Source organism: Quercus lobata, chromosome 5 (assembly GCF_001633185.2).
Source record: "Quercus lobata isolate SW786 chromosome 5, ValleyOak3.0 Primary Assembly, whole genome shotgun sequence".
Lineage (NCBI taxonomy): Eukaryota > Viridiplantae > Streptophyta > Magnoliopsida > Fagales > Fagaceae > Quercus > Quercus lobata.
In genome coordinates, this window is record NC_044908.1 from 64,482,174 (window position 1) to 64,503,926 (window position 21,753).

Here is a 21,753-nt window from a genome sequence, read left to right on the forward strand (position 1 = left end):
TAACTTCAGAAAACTATATCAGTATCTAAAAATTTCTTATAAAAACAATATCTTTGACTCTCACCACAGCAAAATAGAAAAAATAAAATTACAGGGTAAAAATTAATTCCGCACAAAGAATCAACTCTCTCACTATATCTCTCATCCAAATTTCAAACCCAGTTCAAAAGAATGTAAAAAAATAAACAAATTTAACAATGATTCAATGAATGTTATCTCCCACATCTTTTTTTAATCTGTCTTCACTCACTCTCATCTACACAATCATTCCAAGACAATCTAGCAGCTCTTATTGGCAGTGTGCCGATACAGAACTCTCTTCTTCCTGCTCGACAAGTTCTCTATTGTAAGGACAAGTTTTCCAGGTTCATTGGTTCTGAAAGTGTTGCGAATAGGTCCTTCCTGGGAACCCATCTTCTTTCCTTTCTGAACAATAATGGTATAAGATCCCTCATCGGTTGGAACAAATTCCTCCTTGTACTTCACTTCCCAACCCAAAACAGCCAAGTCCCAGACCAATGTGCTTCCAACCTGCCACCATCAAACCATATCAACAACTGCTATACACGCGACAAATTTCACAACTTTTTTAATGGAATATTACTTTCACTTATATTATTACTGACATTACTTTTATTGTATTCTAATTAGCACATAACATCATGAAATTTGTCATGTTTTTAGACTTGTTGATCGCGGTAAGTAAAGTTGTTCTCAAGTAATAATAATATTGGGGTACCTCCAATGCTGGTATCTCAATGGTATTGGTCGATCCAGCCTTGATGATAAGTTCTGAAACCGAACCACCCTCTTTGCCGTAGAACTCAAAATCGTTCTCTCTCTTGAAGCCACCGTAGTGAACAGGGATCTCCTCTACCGGAATGTACCTGCACGTATAAAAAAGAATTTGTCACCTTCTAATATTATGGTAGGCATATTTGAGTATGAATCGAGGAAAGAAGGTAATTAATTCTTACTTGAGAAGGGTTTCAGTGACCTTGGCTGGGCGAGCAACAACGAATTTGCTCTTGCTTCTTTGGGTTAAGAAAGGAGATATAAGAGCATTGAGAGCATAGTACCAGAAAGGAACATTTATGAATATCTGCATCCCAAAATCATTATCAATTACTCCGAATTGTAGACACAAACTTTTAGAAATATGGTTAAATGATAAAAAAAAAGATCACCGTTTACAAACAATTGGTCTAAGTTTGAACCATGTCTCGTTGAATTTATCATTTCTTAACCGATTAAGCTTTTAAGTCAATCATTTATAAACAAAAAAGTCAAATTAACACATTAAAATGAGATGGGACTTACATTTTTTGCAACAAGTTCGGGATAATTGTCTTGCAGAAGCTGAATAGCTTGATTTGTGGCCATCCGAAGCTCCTTCTTGACGGGTCCGGGTGAGTTCTTGAGGTCATTGACTTGGATCAAGGAAGAGGCACCGCCAGGACTCAAATCAAGCTTTTGAATACCCTTCTCCATCAACTGGCACCTCCATCTCAGGAACTGCTTGCGCTTCTCCTCGTTCCCAAATGCCTTTTGATAAAGCTCCTCGCTCTCAAACACACCGAAAATGTTATAGCAAACTGGATGGCCTTTACTATCAACTCCATTCATGTAAGCAGCCGAGCTTAGATCCGGGCTAATTTCCTCGTCCAAGATCGAATCGATGTTGGCCTCCTTCCTCCATTGAAGGGTTTTCTTGAGCATCACAAAGGCATCATTGACTTTAAACTCCCTAGCCCTCAAGAATTTCAAGAGGACTACATCGGTACCTTCTGTGCCTTTACTTGGCAAAAGGGGCACTCCCCAAATTGAGATATCTGTGTCCACTTTTTCTTCCGAGCATTCTTGAGCAACAATTTCTTCTTCCTTTTCCTTCTCTTCACCTTCTTTTGCTTCTTCCTCAGTCTTTTTTGGCTCCTCTTTCTTGTATATGTTGTTTCCGAGAATGGCTTCTTCGAGTTTAGCTTTCAGATCATTCAAAGCCTTCCTCTCAAACTCTTTTAGATCAGAGAGGAAGTTGCTCTCTTCCTTATAAGACGAGCTCTTCTCAATTATTTTGGGCTTGGATTCATCATCCAATTCCTTCACTTTCTCACCTACTTCAACAACTTGCTCACTCTCATTGGTAACCTTCTTGGTCTCTTCTTCAACACCAACAACCACCTCAGCCACCTGGGCTTCCTCAGCCTTAACAACCTCAACAGTCATGGTTGCTAATAGTATCAAACTGAAACATAAAACAATAGCAAAGAAAAATGTAAGACAAGCCCAGAATTCCAAACAAAAAATGAAAGGAAAAAAAAAAAAAACCCCACCTGAGTTTGCAAGCTGTATTAGCTCCTGATGAATTTGCTCTAAATTTTTCTTTGTTTTAGTGTGTGTGTGAGTGTGTGTGTGTGAGAGAGAGATTTTGCTTGGAGAGTTATAGGCTTAAAGCGTTAGGAAGGTGCCAACGGTTATATATATTTTTGAAAAATTCAAAAGGAGAGAGAGGACCCCACCAACGGTCACATACCTGGAGCCACCGAGGAGAGCCGTTGGGGATTCTTTTTCCCGAGGGTTTTGCCAGCCTGGAAGCCAGCAAATTTTGGCGTGGGAGAATCGTTTTGGGCCCACATCTGATGTTGATTGTTGTTGAGTAGAGAGAGAAAGAGGCGTTCCTGATGCTCAGTCAATGAACTTTGATACTAATATATTTGGGTTATATTGGGAGTAGTGATTATATTATATAAAATGGCATAATTTGTGTCACAACACGCTCATTAGTTATCACTTAAACATAGTCATGTGTTCATGTGAAGACACTCTTATTGCTTAAATTCACCATGTGAGTGAGTTATGACACAAATTGTGTTATTTTATCTAGCACTATCCTCTTCTATTGGTCAAGGTTAAGAAAGGTAACAAGTTGGAATATTCTGTCTGAGTTTGGCCAATCAAATGTCGCTATGTCCTTAATGATTAATTACTAATTGTCTGCCTTCTCAAAAAAAAAAAAATACTAAATTGTCTGTGTTTAGCTTTTATTAATTTAATTTTTCTTAGGTTACTATCTTTTTATCAAAAAAAAAAAAAACATTCCTTAAAAAAAATTGTTAATTTGTCACTGTTATTATAGACAGCTAGATGCTAATTTTTTTTTCTTTATATTTTTTTTTTGAGAAACAGCTAGATGCTAATCTTAAAACTTTCTAAAGGTCATTAGCTTACATTTTCCGTATCTGTCTTCGTCATTAAAAGTTTATATTGTATTAGCAAAATTAGAATAATTTATTCTCATGATTTGCTTTTAATAAGTAATTAAATATCCCCTCAAAAAAAAGTAATTAAATAGGTTTCTCAAAAAAAAAAAAATTAAATAGAATATATATAGTGTGGGTTTGGATAGCAATTAATCCAACGTTTGCGTTTTCAAAGCGCGTTTTCTCCTCTCTTTTTTTTTTTTTCGCATTTGTTGACTTTGAGAGACAAATGAACAGTGTATGCACTGTTTACACACTGTGCATACACTGTTTACACATTAAAAATATTAAAATGAATCCCACGGCACTATTCATACATTTAAAAATTATTTTGCTATAGTGTTTTCAGTTTCAGTAAAAATAAACTCAATTCAAACAGACCCATAGGTAGTGTTCCGATGACCCTTAACTGTGTCCAATAACTACATAAAATAATATTATTGTTTTTTTTTTTTTGGATGGGAATACTATGCTTGTTTTCACCATTGGAAATCTCATAACTTTGCTTCTCAAAACAAATTAATAATATCTTTGCTAATATAACTTTGCATACACTTTTTTTATTTGAGAATCCTCCTCTAATACCCTCTAAACCTTTTATATCCGTTAGCATTTGAGTTGGTGGGTGGTCATTCATGTGGACAGCCCAGTCTAACAAGCCCTAACGCTTGAGAAGAATATATATAAGTTTTATCGATGCATCTCTTTACTTAAGGAAGAAAAAAAAAACATGTTAGAATTTGATCAATTTCTCTGAAATGCACTGTCATGTTGTAGCCAAAGAGACTTTTTGTTACAAAACAAAGACTTCCTAGTGGGAAAGCATGTTGTTATGTGCTCGCCTTTAACTACTTAGAAAAATAATGATAAGAAGAAGATAGGCAATTTCTATAGGTCCCAATTATTAGTGCACCTCATGAAGCCCAGCAAAATTTCATGCTTACACTTCCTCTCATTTTCTAATAGCTTGTTGTTGGGTGAGTGTTTGGTACTAACTTATAATCTAGTTTTTTGTTTTTTAATTTATATATACCGTTTTTTAAAACTTCAATTTTTCTTTTTTTTTTAAAAGTACAATTATACTTATCACATTTATAGAAAAAAAAATTCAATAAAAATTAAAATAAATTATTCTCAAACAGACACTAACTTTGTCACAACTTATCTACGTGATAAGTTGTAAGTGATAGAATTATAGACCACTACTTTTACTTTATCATTCACAATTTACCCATGAACAAGTTGTAGCTTTAGTTGTTATGGTAGTTTTATTTTTGTTTGGCATGGCATCATTAATAAAACATGTATTGTAGGCTTGTAGTTGTAGCACCCTATTTGAATTTGTCCTACAAGCCAATGGCTAGTTGTCCAAGTCACAGCTACATGTGGTAGATTTGTCTAAAGACTTTAAATATTGTAGATTCTTAAGCGAATATATGTTTATGGTGTAAAATAATTTATTACTACCTTTTATCAAATTTTTATTATTTGATTTGTACTGGAGCACAGCCAATAGTTATTTAGTATTATAATAAAATATTATTAAAAGGGTGTAAGACTCTAAATTTTGTCAATCATTAGAGGCATAAGAGGACAAAGTGAATTTTAGCTGACAGTTATAATGTAAAGAATTATTTTATCAATAAATGTAAATGATGCTTACTCGTCGAATCGTTGCTGAAATGTGATACAATATATGTGAATTGTACAATCGGTTTGTCAAACAAATTAGAATTGAGATGCATGAGATTTGGGCAATTTGAGAACAAAAGTAGAGAGGGTAACCATGTGATGCCCATGTGTCACTTCCTTATTTATGTGCATGAGTGATTAGAATAATAACTTAGCAAAAAACAAAAGGGGTGGTGAGAATAATAATACCACGATACTTGCCCCCACAAGGAGAAATAAAAGAGAGGAAAAAACAAGGGCAATTCTCTTGTAGTTAACCTTCATTATTTAAAAATTCACGAATTCCTCCTAATTATCAAAGTTGAAAAAAAAAAAGGAGAAAGAAATAAAAGGATAGTAATGTTACTAACACCATAGTTGTCAAAATCCCAATCTGGATCTTACGATCCTACGATTTTACAATTTCACTTGCTCAAAACGATCTAGATCTTTTAAGGATCTTTTCAATCGTTCAAAATCAATAGGATCATACGATTTTGACTATCCCAAACAATCCTAATTTTTTGTAATCTTCTTTAACTTAACAAAAAGTTCAGTTGGATTTAAATGAAAAATAAAATCTCAATAGACTAAGTTTTGCTATTCTAATGTAGAGAGGGTATTAGTTGGACACAAATGAAAAATAAGAGGCTGTTTGGATTACAAATTTTGATAACTCAATTCTCAGTTTCCATAACTCATAACTCAAAAATGGTGGGACCCATAGCAAAAAGGTTGTTTGGCAAATGATAACTCTGTTTCCATCACTCAATTCTCTAATTTTTGAGTTATGAGTTATGGAAACTGAAAACACATTTTGGCTGTTTTCAGTTTCCATAACTCATAACTCAATGGCATTTCCGTAAATAAACACACATGGAGGGACCCACAGCCGCAACTTTTGACCACCTTTTGACTTTTTTTTTTCACTTGTTGGGTCTTCAATTCTGGGTTTTTTTTTTTTTTTTTCACTGGTTCAGTCTTCAATTCGGTTTTATATATATATAGCTTCGGTGAGTTTGGTTACTAAAAAAAAAAAAAAAAAAAAAAAAAAAAGAGAAAAAGCTGCACCGGCTAACAGGTATGGGCCCACAAATAGTGTGAAAAATATTGAGTGATGGAAATTGGGTGATGATGCCAAACGGGTGTGAAAATTTGAGTGATGAGTGATGAGTGATGGAAATTAAGTAATAAAAAAAGTGAAGCCAAACAGCCCCTAACATTCCTATAAAATGTCACGTTTTGAGATTTTTGACTTTTTTAAATGATACTTACAAATGGATGTGGTGATATATAGTAACTACATCAAATGGTTACAAATTTGTAAATGAATGTATAATTTAAGTGATTATTTCTCATACCAATGTGTTTTTTTCTCAAATAATATAGGATCTAACGATCCATGATCCGATCTTATGATTCACGATTCCACCTACCTCCCACAATCCTACGTAGGATCCTAATTTTGACGACCTTGACTAAAACAATGATCACAATTTTTTTTTTAGATAGTTTTAATCTATTGCGTTCGATCCTGATGATTTCTTCAAATTAAAATACCAATTGATTTTTTTGATATAAGTGGAGATAAAAATGCAAATCTCTTATTTAACAATAATCACAATCCAAGTGTACCACACAAGCGACCAAGTCATTCTCGTTCTCAAAAAAAGCGATCAAGATAAATTTTGACGTGTCAATGAGACCTTTATAAGTAACTCTGGCTGTCTCTTGTTAAGGAAGAAGCTAGTCAGATAATGACAGATATTATCATTGATTCAGGTGATTCATTTGTTGGTCCGAAACTGTTGCTGCTCTTCGGCAGTCAGATTTTTGAAGGCTGAAGGTGAAGGCCCAACATATTCTTCTCCTTTTCGGCGTGTGAGCCATGTTTTGCAAAAGGCTAACTTTGTGGCCCATTGGTTGTCTTTTATATTTCTTGAGTGCGAAGGCCCATCTCTTTTATCCCTAGCCCTGCTTTGAGTGCCCTTGTTGGACATATAGAAGCATAAAGTTCTAGAGCTTTTAGGGTATACCGTGTGTAGTTATTTAAGGGCTAAGATTTATGTCACTTCAACATTTCATTGATTTAAGAAAAAATAATGCTTTTGTTTAGCAAAATAATAATAATAATAATAATAATAATAATAATGCTTTTAAAATAAAAATAAAAAGAGTCATGTTAATTATAAATTGAATATATGGTACACACAACTAAAATTGTGTTTTTTAAAAAAATTTCAACTAAAATTCATTTCAACCTCAACAAAAATTTTAAGAACACATAAAAAAAAAATCTTCACTTTTACTACAATTGTGTGTAGGAGTTGGTTTGTGCAACAATAATTAAAAAAAAAAAATTTAAAAGTTAAATTACAAACTATACCTCTAAAGTTTTGGGTATTTAGATTTTATACTATGAAATTTCAGAATTTGAGAATGTAAAATCTAAACACCCTTAAATTTTAAGGGGTATTCAACAAATTTTGAAACTTCAATATGTAAAATTCAAATACTCAAACTTCAGGAGATAAAATTCAAATTTTGAAATTTCAAGTATAAAATTCAAACATTCTAAAACTTTAGGATATGATTTGCAATTTAACCATTAAAAAAAACCGAACCATGTAAATTGGGTTGGGTTTTTCGACCCGTTAATCTGAAAAACCCTCCACCCGAGCGATGCTGCCTCTCTGTCTCTGTTGGTAAGAAAGAGATAAAAGAATGAAACACTTCACACTCTCTCTTTCCCAGTAGCATAGTGTCTTACTGAAGCGAACCCAACCCTTTAAGTTCAAGAAAATCCAAAACCAAAAAGCAAAAAACGAAACTAAAACATGGCAGTCATTCACCACTGTCCTTGTCGTCCTCTCCTTCACACACTCTTCTCTTCCACCACCAGGACCACCACCAGAACATTAGGCCGTGTTTGGCCTCGCTCTTTCTCTCATACTCAAACCACTCCACCACCACCGCCGCCTTTTTCTTCTTCGCCTCTCCAACCAAACACCCCAACACGCATACTCTGTAATTTCAATGCCATCCTTTCTTTACAAATTTATATAATGCACTTCTTTTCCCGCGTTTTCTTTATAATTGAAATGACAATTTATTTATTTGTGAAGTGATAATTTTGGGTTGTTCTGTTTGTTGAAGCTAATGTAGAGCAAACAGGAGTGGGAAGCAATGTTTTGGGTGCTAAAGTGAGTGTGTTAAAGCAGAAAATGGAGCTTCTTGGTATCAACTCTCATGATTTTCTTATTCCTGGACGCTTCCATCACTTTTTTTGCCCCAAGGTTTCTCCTCCTTTTTACTATTTTGTTAATCTATCATTGCATCTCTTAATCACAATATTTTCCTTCTTTTTTTTTTTTTTTAATTTTTTTTATTGTTAAAATACTTTAGCACATGAGCAATTTTAGTCTGTGAAGTTTAAAGTGATCCTTTTTAGACCTTATAAACTTAGAGGGATCGCTTTTAGTCCCTATGGAGTGATGACATTTCAGTTTTAGTCTGACCACGTCATCTAAAGGACTAAAAGTGATCGTTTTAACTTAAGGGACTAAAACTGCTCATGGGCTAAACTTTAGGTACCAATAGAAAATTTAAGCCTTTTATTTTAGTAGATAAGTTTTCGCTTTCCAAAGTCTTATATATGGTTTTTCAAATTTGATATTCTAAAGCCTTTCATTTAAATGTAGTGCAAAGGAGGGCAGTCAATGATAAGGACCTTATCTCTTCATATCATCCAAGATGGGTAAGAAGCTGCTTCTACTACTTTGCTGATTTGAATGCTTGTATGGTAGTGGGTTGAGGAACTAGGCTATAATTGCTTCTGTCACTGAATGTTTTAGGGGTTTTGCTATGTGGAGGTGTTTCCACAATGAATGTCAATGGATAGGCCAGGTAAAAATAAAAAAATGTCACCTGCGTACACATTTTTGTTTCTTATTCAAAATGAGAAAATATTAGCCAATTTGGCTCCTTGGTTTTAGGTATTTGCAGATGACAGGGAAGCATATAATGGATTCGGCAAGAAAGTCAAGTCCTTTGGACAAATATCTGAGGAAAGTCTAGGATTAGAACCGCTAGGTTCCGAGGTACTTAGATTGTGATTTTTCATAAATGTTTGAATCATAACAACTCTTTATTTTATTAAGTTACACAATACTTTGAATACATTCTCATCAAGAATCATAGTAGACGTCTTTACATTTAATGTCCTTAGAGATTTTTGGATAAGGGTGTAGTGCCATCGTAGCAACTAGGTTTACTGTTGAAGCACAAGGGGAATCAATCTTGGAAGTATTGGAGAATATTTTCACTATTTCTATCCATTGCATTATAACTGTTTTGACAGTAGGCTTACCAGTGATTTGTAATGTAGTTATTAAGAAAGCATATGATCATGTTAATTGAAAATGTCTAATATATCTGTTAGATAGATTGGGTTTTTGCAGAAAGATAAAGGATTTTTTTTTTTTTTTTTTTTTTTTGGGGGGGGTAGAAATGCACTGCTTAAGTGTTGGCTAATGTTACCCCTCCCATTAACAATCCTAGGGGTTGAGGGCCTTGAGGCAAGGGGATCCATTATCTCCTTGTTGTTTATTCTTGTTATTGAGATTCTTAGTAGAAAGCTTACTTGAGTAACAGGGGGTGGTTTTTCATCTGCTTTTCAATTTAGGAATGGATCTAGAGGAACTCCAATGATTTCTCACTCTGTGTAGATGTAGAATACTTCTTCACAATGCAACTGCAGAACAACTCCTTAATTTTATTAATTATATCTATAAAAAATAAATAAATAAAACTGCAAAACAACTCCGTTACTTTTTTTTTTTTTTTTTTTTGAGATTGTGTATGGCTAAAAGTGAACTTGAGCAATAATGAGATTGTTCCTGTGGCAGTAGTTGATAGTGTTCTAGAGTTTGTGAGTATTTCTTGCTCTAGAGTATGTGTCTGCCTATAAACTATCTTACTAGAAAAATTGGAGTGTCACTGAACAAGGTGGAAGAAATTGTATTTTTCTAAGATTGGTAGGCTTACTCTTATCAAAAGTACTTTATCTAGCTTGCCAACTTTACCATACACACTCATGTGGCAAATAGATTGGAGAAGGTATAGGGGGATTTTTCTTGGGGAATGTTAGGGTATGAAGTTGAATCCTGTGGATTAGAATAGAATTTGTTCTCCTAATGGGAGGTTAAGTGTGAAAATCATGTACTCTTAACCAAGGTTTGTTGTAAATAGTTGTGGCAATTGGCAGATGAGGGTAAACATCTTTGGAGAGAGTGGTAGCAATCCAGGAAGACATGGAGTGGGAACTACTACCACTACTAGAGGAAGATATAAGATAGTTTCAAGGAAGGTGACATCAAGACTAACGAAATGATGACGTAATGTATGGGAATAACACTTGTACACTTTTTGAGTAAGTGACTACCAAATAAAAATACATTTAAGAGATCAAGATCTAGTTCATCACCTCTAGGGCCTAAGATATGAACTGATGTAGGAAGATCTCAGAAGCATAGACACTCCACAATCCCCATTGTGTTCGTGTCAGATTCGTGTCCGTATCGGATACACCGAGGACACTTCTGCATGCATGTCCTTAGTATGTTGGGAAAATATTTTTCTTATTTGAAAATTTTCCTTTGATTTAAGATGTCTTTAAAGAAAAGTGAATGATGGTTGAAGATGGACTTTTGGAATAATATCCTAGGTGCTGACTAAGTGAGTGATGGTTTGAGATGCTTCCAGTCACAATTCTAAAAATTCTTCACTCATGAATGCATTGAATGTAGAAAGGATGATAGTTGTAAACTTGTAGTTTGTAGATAGACAAACATTTTTCTCAGGTTGAGGGTTCCTTCATGCCATCAAGAACTGTTTTCATTATTTAGCCTGATGTTTTTCACATATTTTGTTAACATCATGGTATTGTGACATGACTATTTGACATCTTTAAACATGCACTGTAGTCTTCAATCATTGCTTAGCTTCATCAAGATAAAATACAACTATTAGTCTATTGTATATCCGTACAAATAGAGGGGGAGGGGTTGGGGGGGGGGTGTAGTTGTTACACTCTCTCTGTAGACATGCTTTTTTTGCTAAACATCTTTGTAGACATGCTTGAAAGAGAAAGAGTGCAGCTGTTGGCAAAGCTAAGATCCTATTTGAGAAGCATCTCAATCTTCAATGCAAAGGATGCCTCTGTCATAACTATGATCTATGATCAGTCATTACAATAACCTTAGTAAGATTTTCTTTAGGCAATTAACTAGCATCTTTTGATGGCTTTAGGCTTTTGGTAGAGCATAATTCCATGACATAGCAATTAACTATAATCTTTTGGGAAATTGACATGGTGATGGGGGTTCATGTTTTTAAAATGGAGAGAAAGTATAATATAAAATCTCTCTAATAACTTTCTACTATTTTTTCCATGATAAATTTCTAATCATTCCATTAATGTGCAACTGCTGAGGTTTATTTTATGTCATTAAATAGCTCTTGTTCTTTGTTTCAGCTGATTGCATATTTTGCTGAGCGGATGATATCTGAAAAAACATTGCAAAGAAATGCTGTTATGCAATTATCTTCACAGAAGGTACCTTAATTGTATATATTAAAACTTACCATTTACCTTAAACGTATGATGATAGTCTAGGAACCATGTTACATTGGGATCTGAAGTTTGAAAGTCCAAGTTATATTTACTGGTGGCAAATTGGTGGATTAGGGCAGGGCTGGATTGTTCATAATTGGATTAGGTCCCTCTCAGAATTCCTTCCAGAGATTCTATCTTTGTACCAATTTGGACTAAATTATCGACCTTATGAAACCCTTTCTTATTACCCATTTATCAAATTATGACCACTGGATTACATATTCATTTTGTTCTTAACATGCATTCCAAAGTTCGTATTAATTGGATGTTACTTTCTTTTGTTTTTGTTTTTTTTTTTTTATCAGTATTAATTGGATGTTACTTACTGTCCCATCCAAAACCTCATGTTTTGCTTATAATTTTAACGTACAAAAATACTTAAAATTTAAATGTGTTTTATAATTGAGATAGTTGATCTCTAATTATCTAAATAATTTTGCAAGCATAGACCATAGAGTAAGGAAATAAATGTAATATAATGTTGGATTAGTCAAAAAAACACATCCAGTAGAAAAATTAAGTGGTGTAGCATTGATAAAAGTTATACCAGTAACTACCTAACCTATTATCTATGTATAAACATTTGTGTAGGCTGCACACACGTGTATATATACTAAATAATAAGCTTTTAGTGTTAGTTGCATGAATTTGATTATTCAATATAGCAGGAAACCACTTTATTTATGTTCTCAATCATACAAAAATAGAAAATTTCTTCCCTCTACCCCTTCTCTTTCTTCTACAGCAATATCATTTCATTATCAATGAATGATTCATCTTAAAAGCTGAAAAAGCTCTCTCTCTCTCTCTCTCTCTCTCTCTCTCTCTCACATTTGCTTGCTTTAATTATTAAGCACTTAAACTATGAGAAGTTGATAGTTTCTAACCACTACTGAAGTTTGAATATGCAGAATGTCATTGCTTTTACTTATAGACAAAATGGACTGCTTGTTGGTTGCAAGTACCGAACTATTGAAAAAAGATTTTGGCAGGTAGTGTGCTAACTGCTAAGACTTGGACTTTTATATTAGAAATTGTGAAAGATAGCAATGAAATGTTAACATCCAAGTCCACTAACTGTTTTACTTTAAACAATTTTTTCTCAATCTGGAATCAATTGGGATGGAATGATGAATCTATTTCTTCATCTTGTAATTATGAATTTCTAGTAGCTTCTGCTAATCATTAAATGCCTCTGGTGCATTGAAGATGTTGCATATGCTCAAATTCCTCATGATTTGATCAAACATTTTAATTTAATGCCAAATGGGTTCTTAAAGAGTTCATAATCCCATATGATGCTGCACAAAATTCTCAAAGAAATTTGTGGCAGAAAATAGAGCAAAAACAAAAAACCTAGGAAACAGAACCTACAGTTGCTAGGAATTAGCATAAAACAGGGAAAATAAAATAAAACGTTAGAATCAACACCTAGGGTTGCCTGGAATCAAACCCAAGCTATTATAGAAAATTTCAACAGTAATTCTATTAATCAAGCAAGGCGTAACAATACTTTTTGAGGCCTTTAAATAAGCTTCCCAAGTTACATCAAGGAAAAAAAAGGAACTTACTTTTGAACCAAGTAAGAAAAGGAAATAAATTTCTAAATCAAGTAGGAAAGTAAATTTTTTTAACTAATTACATTAAAGAATATAAAAATTAAATCCTGAATATAAAAATTAAATCCTAAATATGAAATAAGATCTAATAAATATCAATTAAGTCTAAGTGGAAGCAGGCCTCCATCATAAAAAGTAGATTTAGTATTCCATTTGGTCAAGGAGATAATTTGCCCATGTATGGAGCTTGGTGCATTGCTATGACCAACATGAACATTTACCATTTGTGTATTTTTGTTTATTCATTATATTTACTAATTTCTAAGCTTCTAGCATTATTTTGACTTGGACGATGGATTTCTATTTCATTTGCCATTATGCACTTATTAATGAATTGAAATTTGGGTTCATTCTGAACTGAATTCTACTTTACTGTTTTTGTACTAATTACAGAAGAAGGGTACAGAGAAGATATTATATGGACTTGATGATATAAATGATGTGGCTGAAATCATCATTGTATTTTCTTTGATACCTCTTTGGGCTGCCATTCTACAGATTATATTCTTTGACACTCTCTCTCGCTCATGATTTTTCTTATTTTTTGATATTGGGTACAGGTTGAAGGTGAAATAGATAAGCTTTCGCTAGAGGAAGCTGGCCTCTGCAATTGTGTAAGTGTTCCTAATGGTGCACCAACAAAGGTTTCCACTAAAGGATTACCATCTGTTCAAAAGGTTTGTGCTAATACAAAAGCTTTTTGGGGCCATTTTAAGTTTTTAACCTTTGTTATCGGGAAACTTTGTCTTTTTTCGTTCCTTAATAATCTTATTATGTTCGTTTAATTTTTGTGTAATAGGTAGATGACTACCCACTAGAAAAGTAACAGTTACATCAACTTAAAAACTGCAGAATGTAGTATAGTGTATAAAACCTGAAACTGCTGGCGTATTATAAGGAGAATCAAAATGTCTCTAATCCATCATAGGTTAAAATTAGATGATGCTGAGTATTTAATGAAGTAAACAATCTGCAACAAGGAAATAACTATAAAAATATTCATATCAAATGTCCAGGAGAAAATGTAAAAACAAAAGATTTGTTAGGTTCGAAGGACTTTGGTATCATGTTTATCAACAATGTTCACCTAGCATCCATAAGCATTAACTGTAGTTAGTTCTAACTCAGATAAATTACTAGGCTAGATATGGATTTAGTTCCTCATCATAAATGAATCAATTTTATTTTTAGCCATGCAAGAATTCAATTTTGTAAGATACAATTTGTTGTGCTGATAATAAAATGCTATGGACTAGTTAAGCTTGAAATTAGGCTCTTTTTCCCACCTGAATGATATGGAACTAGTGCGTATCATCTGGACAAATATCTAATGCCCATGTTTGTTACTTTTGGTCTGTTAGGAATTTTTATTTCATGCTCTAGAATATAATCATCTGGACAAGTATAACTGAAACCTACCTGCACTAGCATCAATTGGAATCCTTGTCATTATTGTATCCATAGTGATGCTTCTCCAAGATAAGAAAGTCACATACCACCACAATTTTGTTATCACAAATCAAAGTTATTAATTTCTAGCACTGGCCCTACTCTCACTTTTAAACAAAGTTTTTAAAGAGCTTTGCATTTCCCTGTTCCTGTAAGCATCTTAATACTCATAAATTTTCTGCTGCCTTTTCTGGAGGCACCTATACCCTGGACTCAACTATGCTTGCTGCTAAGTTGTCATCAATCAAAGTACACTATACTGTAAGGACACTTACAGAATTCTTATTAAAATACATGAAAATTTTGGCCAAAAGACAGATCTCTAATTGACATTTCTTAATTTTTTTTTTTTTTTTACAATGTTGTTATGGAAAAATAAATAAATAAATAAAAGTGTTTTTAGAGACCAGAGAAAAAGGGTTTTCTGCATTTTCAACTTCTGTACTTGTTTAGGTAAATAGATTATGTGAATATATAAATTTAAATTTTATCAAATACTTTTTTAGCATCACAAAGGTTAAGGTTCATTTGAGAACAGCTTATTTAGTTGAAGCTGAAAACTTTTTGCTGAAAGTGTAAAAAACAAGTTGAAAAATAAGCTGAATAATACAATGAGACTCATGAATAGTATCAAAAAGTGTAATGGGACCCATAAATAGTAGCAAAAATAAGCTAAAATTGCAAATAAGCTAGAAATTTCAGCCCATTCCAAACAAACACTAAAAATAACAATAATAGAAATAGTAAGACGTACGTGTCAATTAAGGAAGTAATAGAGTGTATGATTTTGGATAAAATAGAATGACAGAAAAGATTACATGTGGTCAACCCTAACTAGTCTGTAGGGGATCCATAGCTAACTCCAAAATTTTGGACTAAGGATGGTGGTTGTTGTTGTTTTTGTACTTATTTTGCATCACCAATTTTACAGTCTCCAAGGAACTCAATTAGGGCAGGGAGTGTGCATTCTTCTCTTGGGCATAGAACATAAATGAGAGAAGTTAGCTTTTCTTCTATCTTCAGAGCAGGCCCACCATTATCTTTTTGCACTATGAAGCCTCTTGGTCTTCATATGAGGAATAATTTGTTGCTCTCCTAGAGTACACATGGTCCAAAGGGGTGACTAGGAGCCTTTTATTTTTTATAGGTCATAGAAGTCAAGCAAACTCATTGGTAATTTATCTTTATGACAACCAAGAAAATGCAAAATGATCTGCACTGTGTAAAAGTATTTTCTTCCTGTGAAATTGTAAATCCAAGTTGCTTAGTTTTAGAGAGTTATAGAGAGAGTATTGTGTGTTATATGGGTTGTACCCACTGTCACCATTATAATATTCCTTATCTTATTATTACCACCTCTCCCATATAAGTGGAATGAATAGTCTGAGGGTTGAGATTCTTGATTTTCCAGCTCCTCATTTTCTATAAAATACCACTCTTTTTCTTTTTCTTCTTGAACACTGGAATTCCTGTTTCTTTCAAATTGTGGTTGACATTCACTTCTTCAAGGAATGCACATTGTCTAATTCCAGTTTTGCCCAATTTTTTTTCATACTTATCAGTCATGACATTTATGACTTTCATCTTTAAATTACGTGTCTGCCATCTAAGAAAATGCATGGAAAACTGCAGTGTAAAAGGCTTTTCTTGTTGGGAAATTGTAAATCTATGTTGTTTAGAAAATTTTTTTTGGTTGAATTGCGGTTGACAGTCACTTGAGGTTGCCTTTCTTTCTTGAAATATTTATTACACTTATGTCTGTCATCTTAAAATTTTTGCGTCTGAAATATATTTTCAATATTTTAATTTATTTTTTTTCTTTTTATTTGCATGCATATGCATGTGAAATTTGATCTTCAATTTCAGTATCTCTGGAACTGCAAAGAGAACCTGGATAAGGTATTGTAAACGTTATGCCTTTCTTTTAAATGTAAAATTTGTTCAGTTGTGAAGCTTTCAAATTTTCTTACCTTTTTCTTTTCTCACCTGTTAGGTTTCTCGCATCATCTTGGCAACTGATGGTGACACATCAGGCAAAGCTTTGGCTGAAGAGCTAGCATGCCGCCTTGGAAAAGAGAGGCAAGAGAATTTGAATCAAATTTTTCTCTTTGAGATATTCTACAATCTGCTTGAGAACTTATTAATGCATGCATTATGATCTGTGGCGTAGCTTGCAAATTCAACTTGCAATCTGATTGCTTGCAACTTCAACTTGCAAATTAATGATTGCAATTTGCAACCAAATCCTTAGTGGAATCTGCCTAACATTTATTAGAAGTTAGGGTGATCAGATCAGTTCACCATCTTGACTCCTACTTTATAGTATAGAGGCTGGAAACTTGCTTGGGAAAGCTAAGTGTTACATGGTCAAAAGTACATAGCTACATATTATGATCTTGATGAGCTATTATATAAACTTTAATTTAGTGGGCCCATCTACTAATTGGTTTTAGATGGGTTGTCAACAATCTGAATTATGCCTAGTGTCTTGTTGTGAGGACTGCTGGACTCAAGACTTATAGACTATAGTGATTGCTTTATCTTTTTCCTAGAAAAGGTAGGTCATATAGATACACTTCCAAATTATGTGCCTATTTCTTTTCGTTGTGGGTGCAGATGTTGGAAAGTACATTGGCCAAAGAAAGATGACTCCTGCTATTTTAAAGACGCTAACGAGGTTTGGTACTTGTTTCCTTTTTTCCTGTAATTTTTATATATTGTTGGAGTTTCTTAAGTATTTCAAAATACAGGTAAGGTTGGGCATATACTCGCTAGAAATTTTGTTTAGGACGATGTTACTGATATCCAGCATTTGAACTTTTGTTCAGACCAATGTTACTGAAATTTGAGATGTCTAAGTTGAAATAGTTACGATAGTCGTCAAAATTTAGTCTAAAGAAAAGATATTTCTCGAATGGATTTCAAGAAATGATTCTTTATGATGCAGGACAAACCAAAACAATGCAACAATAAAATTAAAGAATACAAAATAGGTCACTTAGGTGTTAGCATTTTAGGTTTCTTGGAGTCAACACCAAGCAAAAGAGGACTCTAGGAGTCAACACCAGTTCATTTGGAGAAATTCAATAGAAAATCATCAAAGTAATCCATCTCCATAGGAGTATATTATTGTTTTTTTTTTTTTTTTTTTTTTTTTTGATAAGTAATAAAGATTTATTGATATCAAAAAAGAGATACCCAAGCACACAGGGAGTATACAGGGGTGTACAGATCAAATACAAAAATTACATAAATCAAGTAAATCCAAAATTAAAGAAAAGGGTTGTTTTCTCTACATTGATAACCAGTCCAATAAGGTTCTAAAAAATAATAGCTTGAGATCAGGCATAGAATGTTCACTGTCTTTAAAGCACCTACTATTTCTTTCCTTCCAAATACACCACATCAAACAATGAGGAACAACAATCCATATATATCCATTACGATGGTGACCAAATCGACCTTGCCAGCATGCAAGAAGCTCGACAACTATCATTAGCATAACCCAACAAACTCCAAATAAACCAAAAACCATATCCCACAACTCCATAGCAACCGGACAATGAAGGAATAGATGGTCAATAGTTTCACTATTACACTTGCACATATAACACCAGTCCAAAATGCATACCTTTCTTTTCCTTAAATTATCAATTGTCAATCATTTCCCCAAGGCAATAGTCCATACAAAGAAAGCCACTCTAGAAGGAATTTTCTGCTTCCAAATGCTCTTCCAAGGGACAAATTGCTCACTATGGACAGCTAGAAGATGTTTTTTTTTTTTTTTGATAAGTAACGTAAGAATATTATTAAAAAAAGAAAAAGTGCCAAGCCGAGTACATTGGGGATGTACTATGGGGGCACAAATTAAGAAACAAAAGTACAACGATCAAGAAAAATAGGAAAAGAAGAACAAGAAAAATGAGAAAAAACCACACTCCATTCAAAGAGAGTGCGCAAGAAAAAAGACTTAATCTCCAACAAAGAACGTTCACAGCCCTCAAAACTTCTAGCATTCCTTTCACGCCAAATGCACCAAATCAAGCAATGAGGCACTAATCTCCAAACATCAATGTGACGATGTCGTGCAAACTTTCCTTGCCAAGCCTCAAACAACTCAAGAACAGTTTGAGGCATAACCCATTGGACACCAAACAAGCAGAAAACCAAAGACCACAACTCCCAAGCTACGGGGCAATGAAGTAGAAGATGATCTACCGACTCCCCACATCTCTTACACATATAGCACCAGTCAAGCACTATCACACGTCTTTTACGAAGGTTGTCTGTTGTTAAGATCTTACCTAAGGAAGCCGACCAAGAAAAGAAAGCCACCCTTGGAGGAACCTTTGATTTCCATATCATTCTCCATGGGAATGAAACAAGAGTAGGAGGGTAGAAATAGCTATCATAAACCCCTTACTCTTATTAGGTAACCAACATCTCTTATCCTCCCCAATCCCCCTTACAAGTGTGCCATAAATGGTATCCATGAAGCTTCAGAAAGCTTCCAATTCCTGATTATGCACATCCCTACAAAAATATATATCCCAATGAAGTACTCCATTGGTGTACCTCATTAGATCAGCCACACTGGCCTCTTTGTTTCGACAAATCCTATATAATTCAGGATAGCATTCTGCAAGAGAAGATGTTCCATGGGAAACCCTAATTCTAATTCTTTTGTGTTTTTTGTTTAAGTAAAGAAAAATATTTGTTGCAAAAAAAGAGGATGCCTATCAATACACAAGATATGTACTGAAGGGAAACATCAAACTACATTACAGCAATCAATAAAATTTAAAAAAGAGGAATAAGAATGGCATGGCAGAAGAACCATCCAATCAAACAGGGGATGCAAAAAAAATTGACCTCTGTCATGCTCTGTTCTAAATCTTCAAAAGCTTTCTTGTTATGCTCCTTCCAAATTATTCAAATAGGAAACAATGGCACAGCCTACAAAAGGACACCTGATCCACCTTTGACAAAGCCCTCACCCGAACACTCCAACAACTCAATCACCCTACTTGGCAGAACCATCACCCCAAACAGGTAGAAAACAAGAGAAGACAACCCTTAGCAAATTCACAATGTAGCAACAAATGGTCAAACCCTGCTCACCATTCTTACGCATGTAACGCCAATCAACCATGATAATTCTACAACAGCGAAAGTTGTCCAATGTAAGAATCTTACCCAATGCATCAGTCCATGTGAAAAATGCTACCTTAGTCTGGACATGAGCCTTCCAAATACTATTTCCACAAAATCCTCCTAACCTTTAACCCATCACAACAACATGTAGGAAACATTTCCCAATCTACTACATATCATGGCCTTCAGGGATTGGGAAGCTTCCAATATTTTTAACCCAGTATTGAGTAAAAAGCTTCCAATATTTTTAACCAAGTATTGAGTAAGTGACTTGCAAGATTGCAACGGAAAGGGATCACCTGTCTCAGGATGGACCTGGTGAGATACCATAGTAGTGTTATATGAATTTGTTCCCTCATGACTTGTAATGCATCTGGCGAGAAAGAATTCCAATGATCACATTGAGCATCCATTGTCTAAGTTAAAGCTTCTATTTCTAATATCACTTTTATGAGTGAATGGCTTCGTCTAGTTGTTTTTCCTTATCTCTGAAAATTTTTGGATTTTTAACTCTAGGGGATAATCTTACTTTGTTGTCTCTCTTTTATTCTCTAAGGCTATTATTGTTGCACCCTCTTTTAAGTTGTGCCTTTAATAAACATTATAACTCCACAAAATATGTATGGTAAAATTTTGTTACAAAAGATTTTTCTTCTGCTCCTCTCCTGTGCACTAGAAGTTGGTTTGTTGCTACACTTGAAAGAAATTTCATTCCAAGTAATTTTTTTATTTATTATTTTTCATTGCTTTTAAGGTATTGTTTGGTCTTTGTATAAAACCATACAAACCAGAAGTAATCAAGATGTTTACTTTGTGGCCATAGGTTCTCAAACATATGGGACCAGCTGCTCTGAAGAAGGTAATTGAAGATGCAGAGTTATATCAGCCAAATATTGTAAACCAAGTAACGTAAGGTACATAGCTAATACAAGGTATTATAGATGGAAAACAGGCTTCTTCACTGTGCAAGTGTACGATAAGGCTGTAAAGTAAAAATAACATAGATTTTAAGTTGTGGTGCTGGGTGGAAGCAATGTTTAGTGTGTACAGGTAACAGTTCAATATTGGTTTTATCTGCATTTTACATGGATCAACTTGACACGTTGAAGAAAAGAGTATTAAGTGGCCAGCCATCTTTTCAGCCAATCATGAAAGGTTATCGATCACTGCTATGTTTAAATATGGAAGAAACAAACTTCCTTTACGGATTTGTACAGACAAGAGGAACTTTGTTTATTTACAGTGATTTATTTTTCTAATTTGAGTGTTGATTGAAATTAAGTCTAAAATCTGTAAGCAGGCTTAATTCTGCACTTACCTGCTCATTAAGATACATACGCTATATCTTGCATTCGCCCTATTCATAAAGTACGTTAGATTGTTAGGTGGAGGAGATTTCATTAAAGGTTCCATGAATTTCTATTCTTTGTACTGTCTTCGGAAATAGATGCTTTATTGTTATCCAAGTATCAATAGTTTCATACATGTTTAACATTAGGTGGGGTTCCTTGGATTGTTCTTCCATCATAGAGTTCCTTTTTCTCTTAAGTTAATCTCTCTTTTGGCTTTTTGTTGTTGCTGTTTTTCTTTTGTGTTCATCATCGTGAATGCCTTGTATTTTCCTTTTTCTTTTATGAATAATATTACTCTTATTACCTATCGAAAAAAAATTATTAATTAATTATTCTATAATTTTTGGTGGGATACACAAGTTCATATAATCTGCATTTCCTAAGTATGGAAAGTGCCTGGAAAATTATAAACAAGCATTTAGCCTGATAGTTGATAAGTCCTGAATTAATAGAAATTAATCTTAATGCGTGACCTTTGATGTCCCCATGAAAGGAACTAGAATGCCACTTTTACGGCGGGCTGAAATGTAAAGGGTGGTAATTGCCAAAGGTTTGGTGTGTGAGAGCAAAAGCTC

At 33.9% G+C, this 21,753-nt stretch overlaps 2 protein-coding genes across 3 annotated transcripts; one reads left to right on the forward strand and one right to left on the reverse strand.

The window, feature by feature from the left end:
- LOC115992785 (patellin-4) lies at positions 1-2,434 on the reverse strand. Its single transcript, XM_031117023.1, has 5 exons — positions 2,331-2,434; positions 1,321-2,242; positions 978-1,102; positions 740-887; positions 1-531 (listed from the first exon to the last, which is right to left on the reverse strand). Exons 2-5 carry the CDS (start codon positions 2,221-2,223, stop codon positions 280-282), a joined length of 1,428 nt encoding a protein of 475 aa, XP_030972883.1. The 5' UTR covers positions 2,224-2,242; positions 2,331-2,434; the 3' UTR covers positions 1-279.
- A 5,189-nt stretch (positions 2,435-7,623) lies between these two features.
- LOC115992722 (primase homolog protein-like) lies at positions 7,624-21,085 on the forward strand. 2 transcript variants are annotated; one of them, XM_031116943.1, is made up of 13 exons: positions 7,624-7,955; positions 8,085-8,224; positions 8,630-8,685; positions 8,783-8,834; positions 8,924-9,028; positions 11,464-11,544; positions 12,516-12,596; positions 13,617-13,682; positions 13,784-13,900; positions 16,539-16,571; positions 16,666-16,751; positions 17,289-17,349; positions 20,650-21,085. In XM_031116943.1, the coding sequence occupies exons 1-13, from the start codon at positions 7,766-7,768 to the stop codon at positions 20,737-20,739; spliced, it is 1,158 nt and encodes a 385-aa protein (XP_030972803.1). In that variant the 5' UTR covers positions 7,624-7,765; the 3' UTR covers positions 20,740-21,085. The 2 variants fall into 2 exon arrangements, with proteins under 2 accessions (XP_030972803.1, XP_030972804.1); XM_031116944.1 differs by lacking the exon at positions 13,617-13,682.
- The last annotated feature ends 668 nt before the right edge of the window (positions 21,086-21,753 follow it).

What these genes read in the sequence shown, in the direction of transcription:
- LOC115992785 (XM_031117023.1), bottom strand. Translation starts at nt 2,223, where the DNA reads ATGACTGTTGAGGTTGTTAAGGCTGAGGAAGCCCAGGTGGCTGAGGTG. An exon ending in GTCACTGAAACCCTTCTCAA is followed by an intron (nt 888 to 977) that starts GTAAGAATTAAT and finishes TTATACGTGCAG; the next exon opens with GTACATTCCGGTAGAGGAGA. An exon ending in TTGAGATACCAGCATTGGAG is followed by an intron (nt 532 to 739) that starts GTACCCCAATAT and finishes TGATGGTGGCAG; the next exon opens with GTTGGAAGCACATTGGTCTG.
- LOC115992722 (XM_031116943.1), top strand. Translation starts at nt 7,766, where the DNA reads ATGGCAGTCATTCACCACTGTCCTTGTCGTCCTCTCCTTCACACACTC. An exon ending in TTGAAAAAAGATTTTGGCAG is followed by an intron (nt 12,597 to 13,616) that starts GTAGTGTGCTAA and finishes TACTAATTACAG; the next exon opens with AAGAAGGGTACAGAGAAGAT. An exon ending in ATGTGGCTGAAATCATCATT is followed by an intron (nt 13,683 to 13,783) that starts GTATTTTCTTTG and finishes TATTGGGTACAG; the next exon opens with GTTGAAGGTGAAATAGATAA.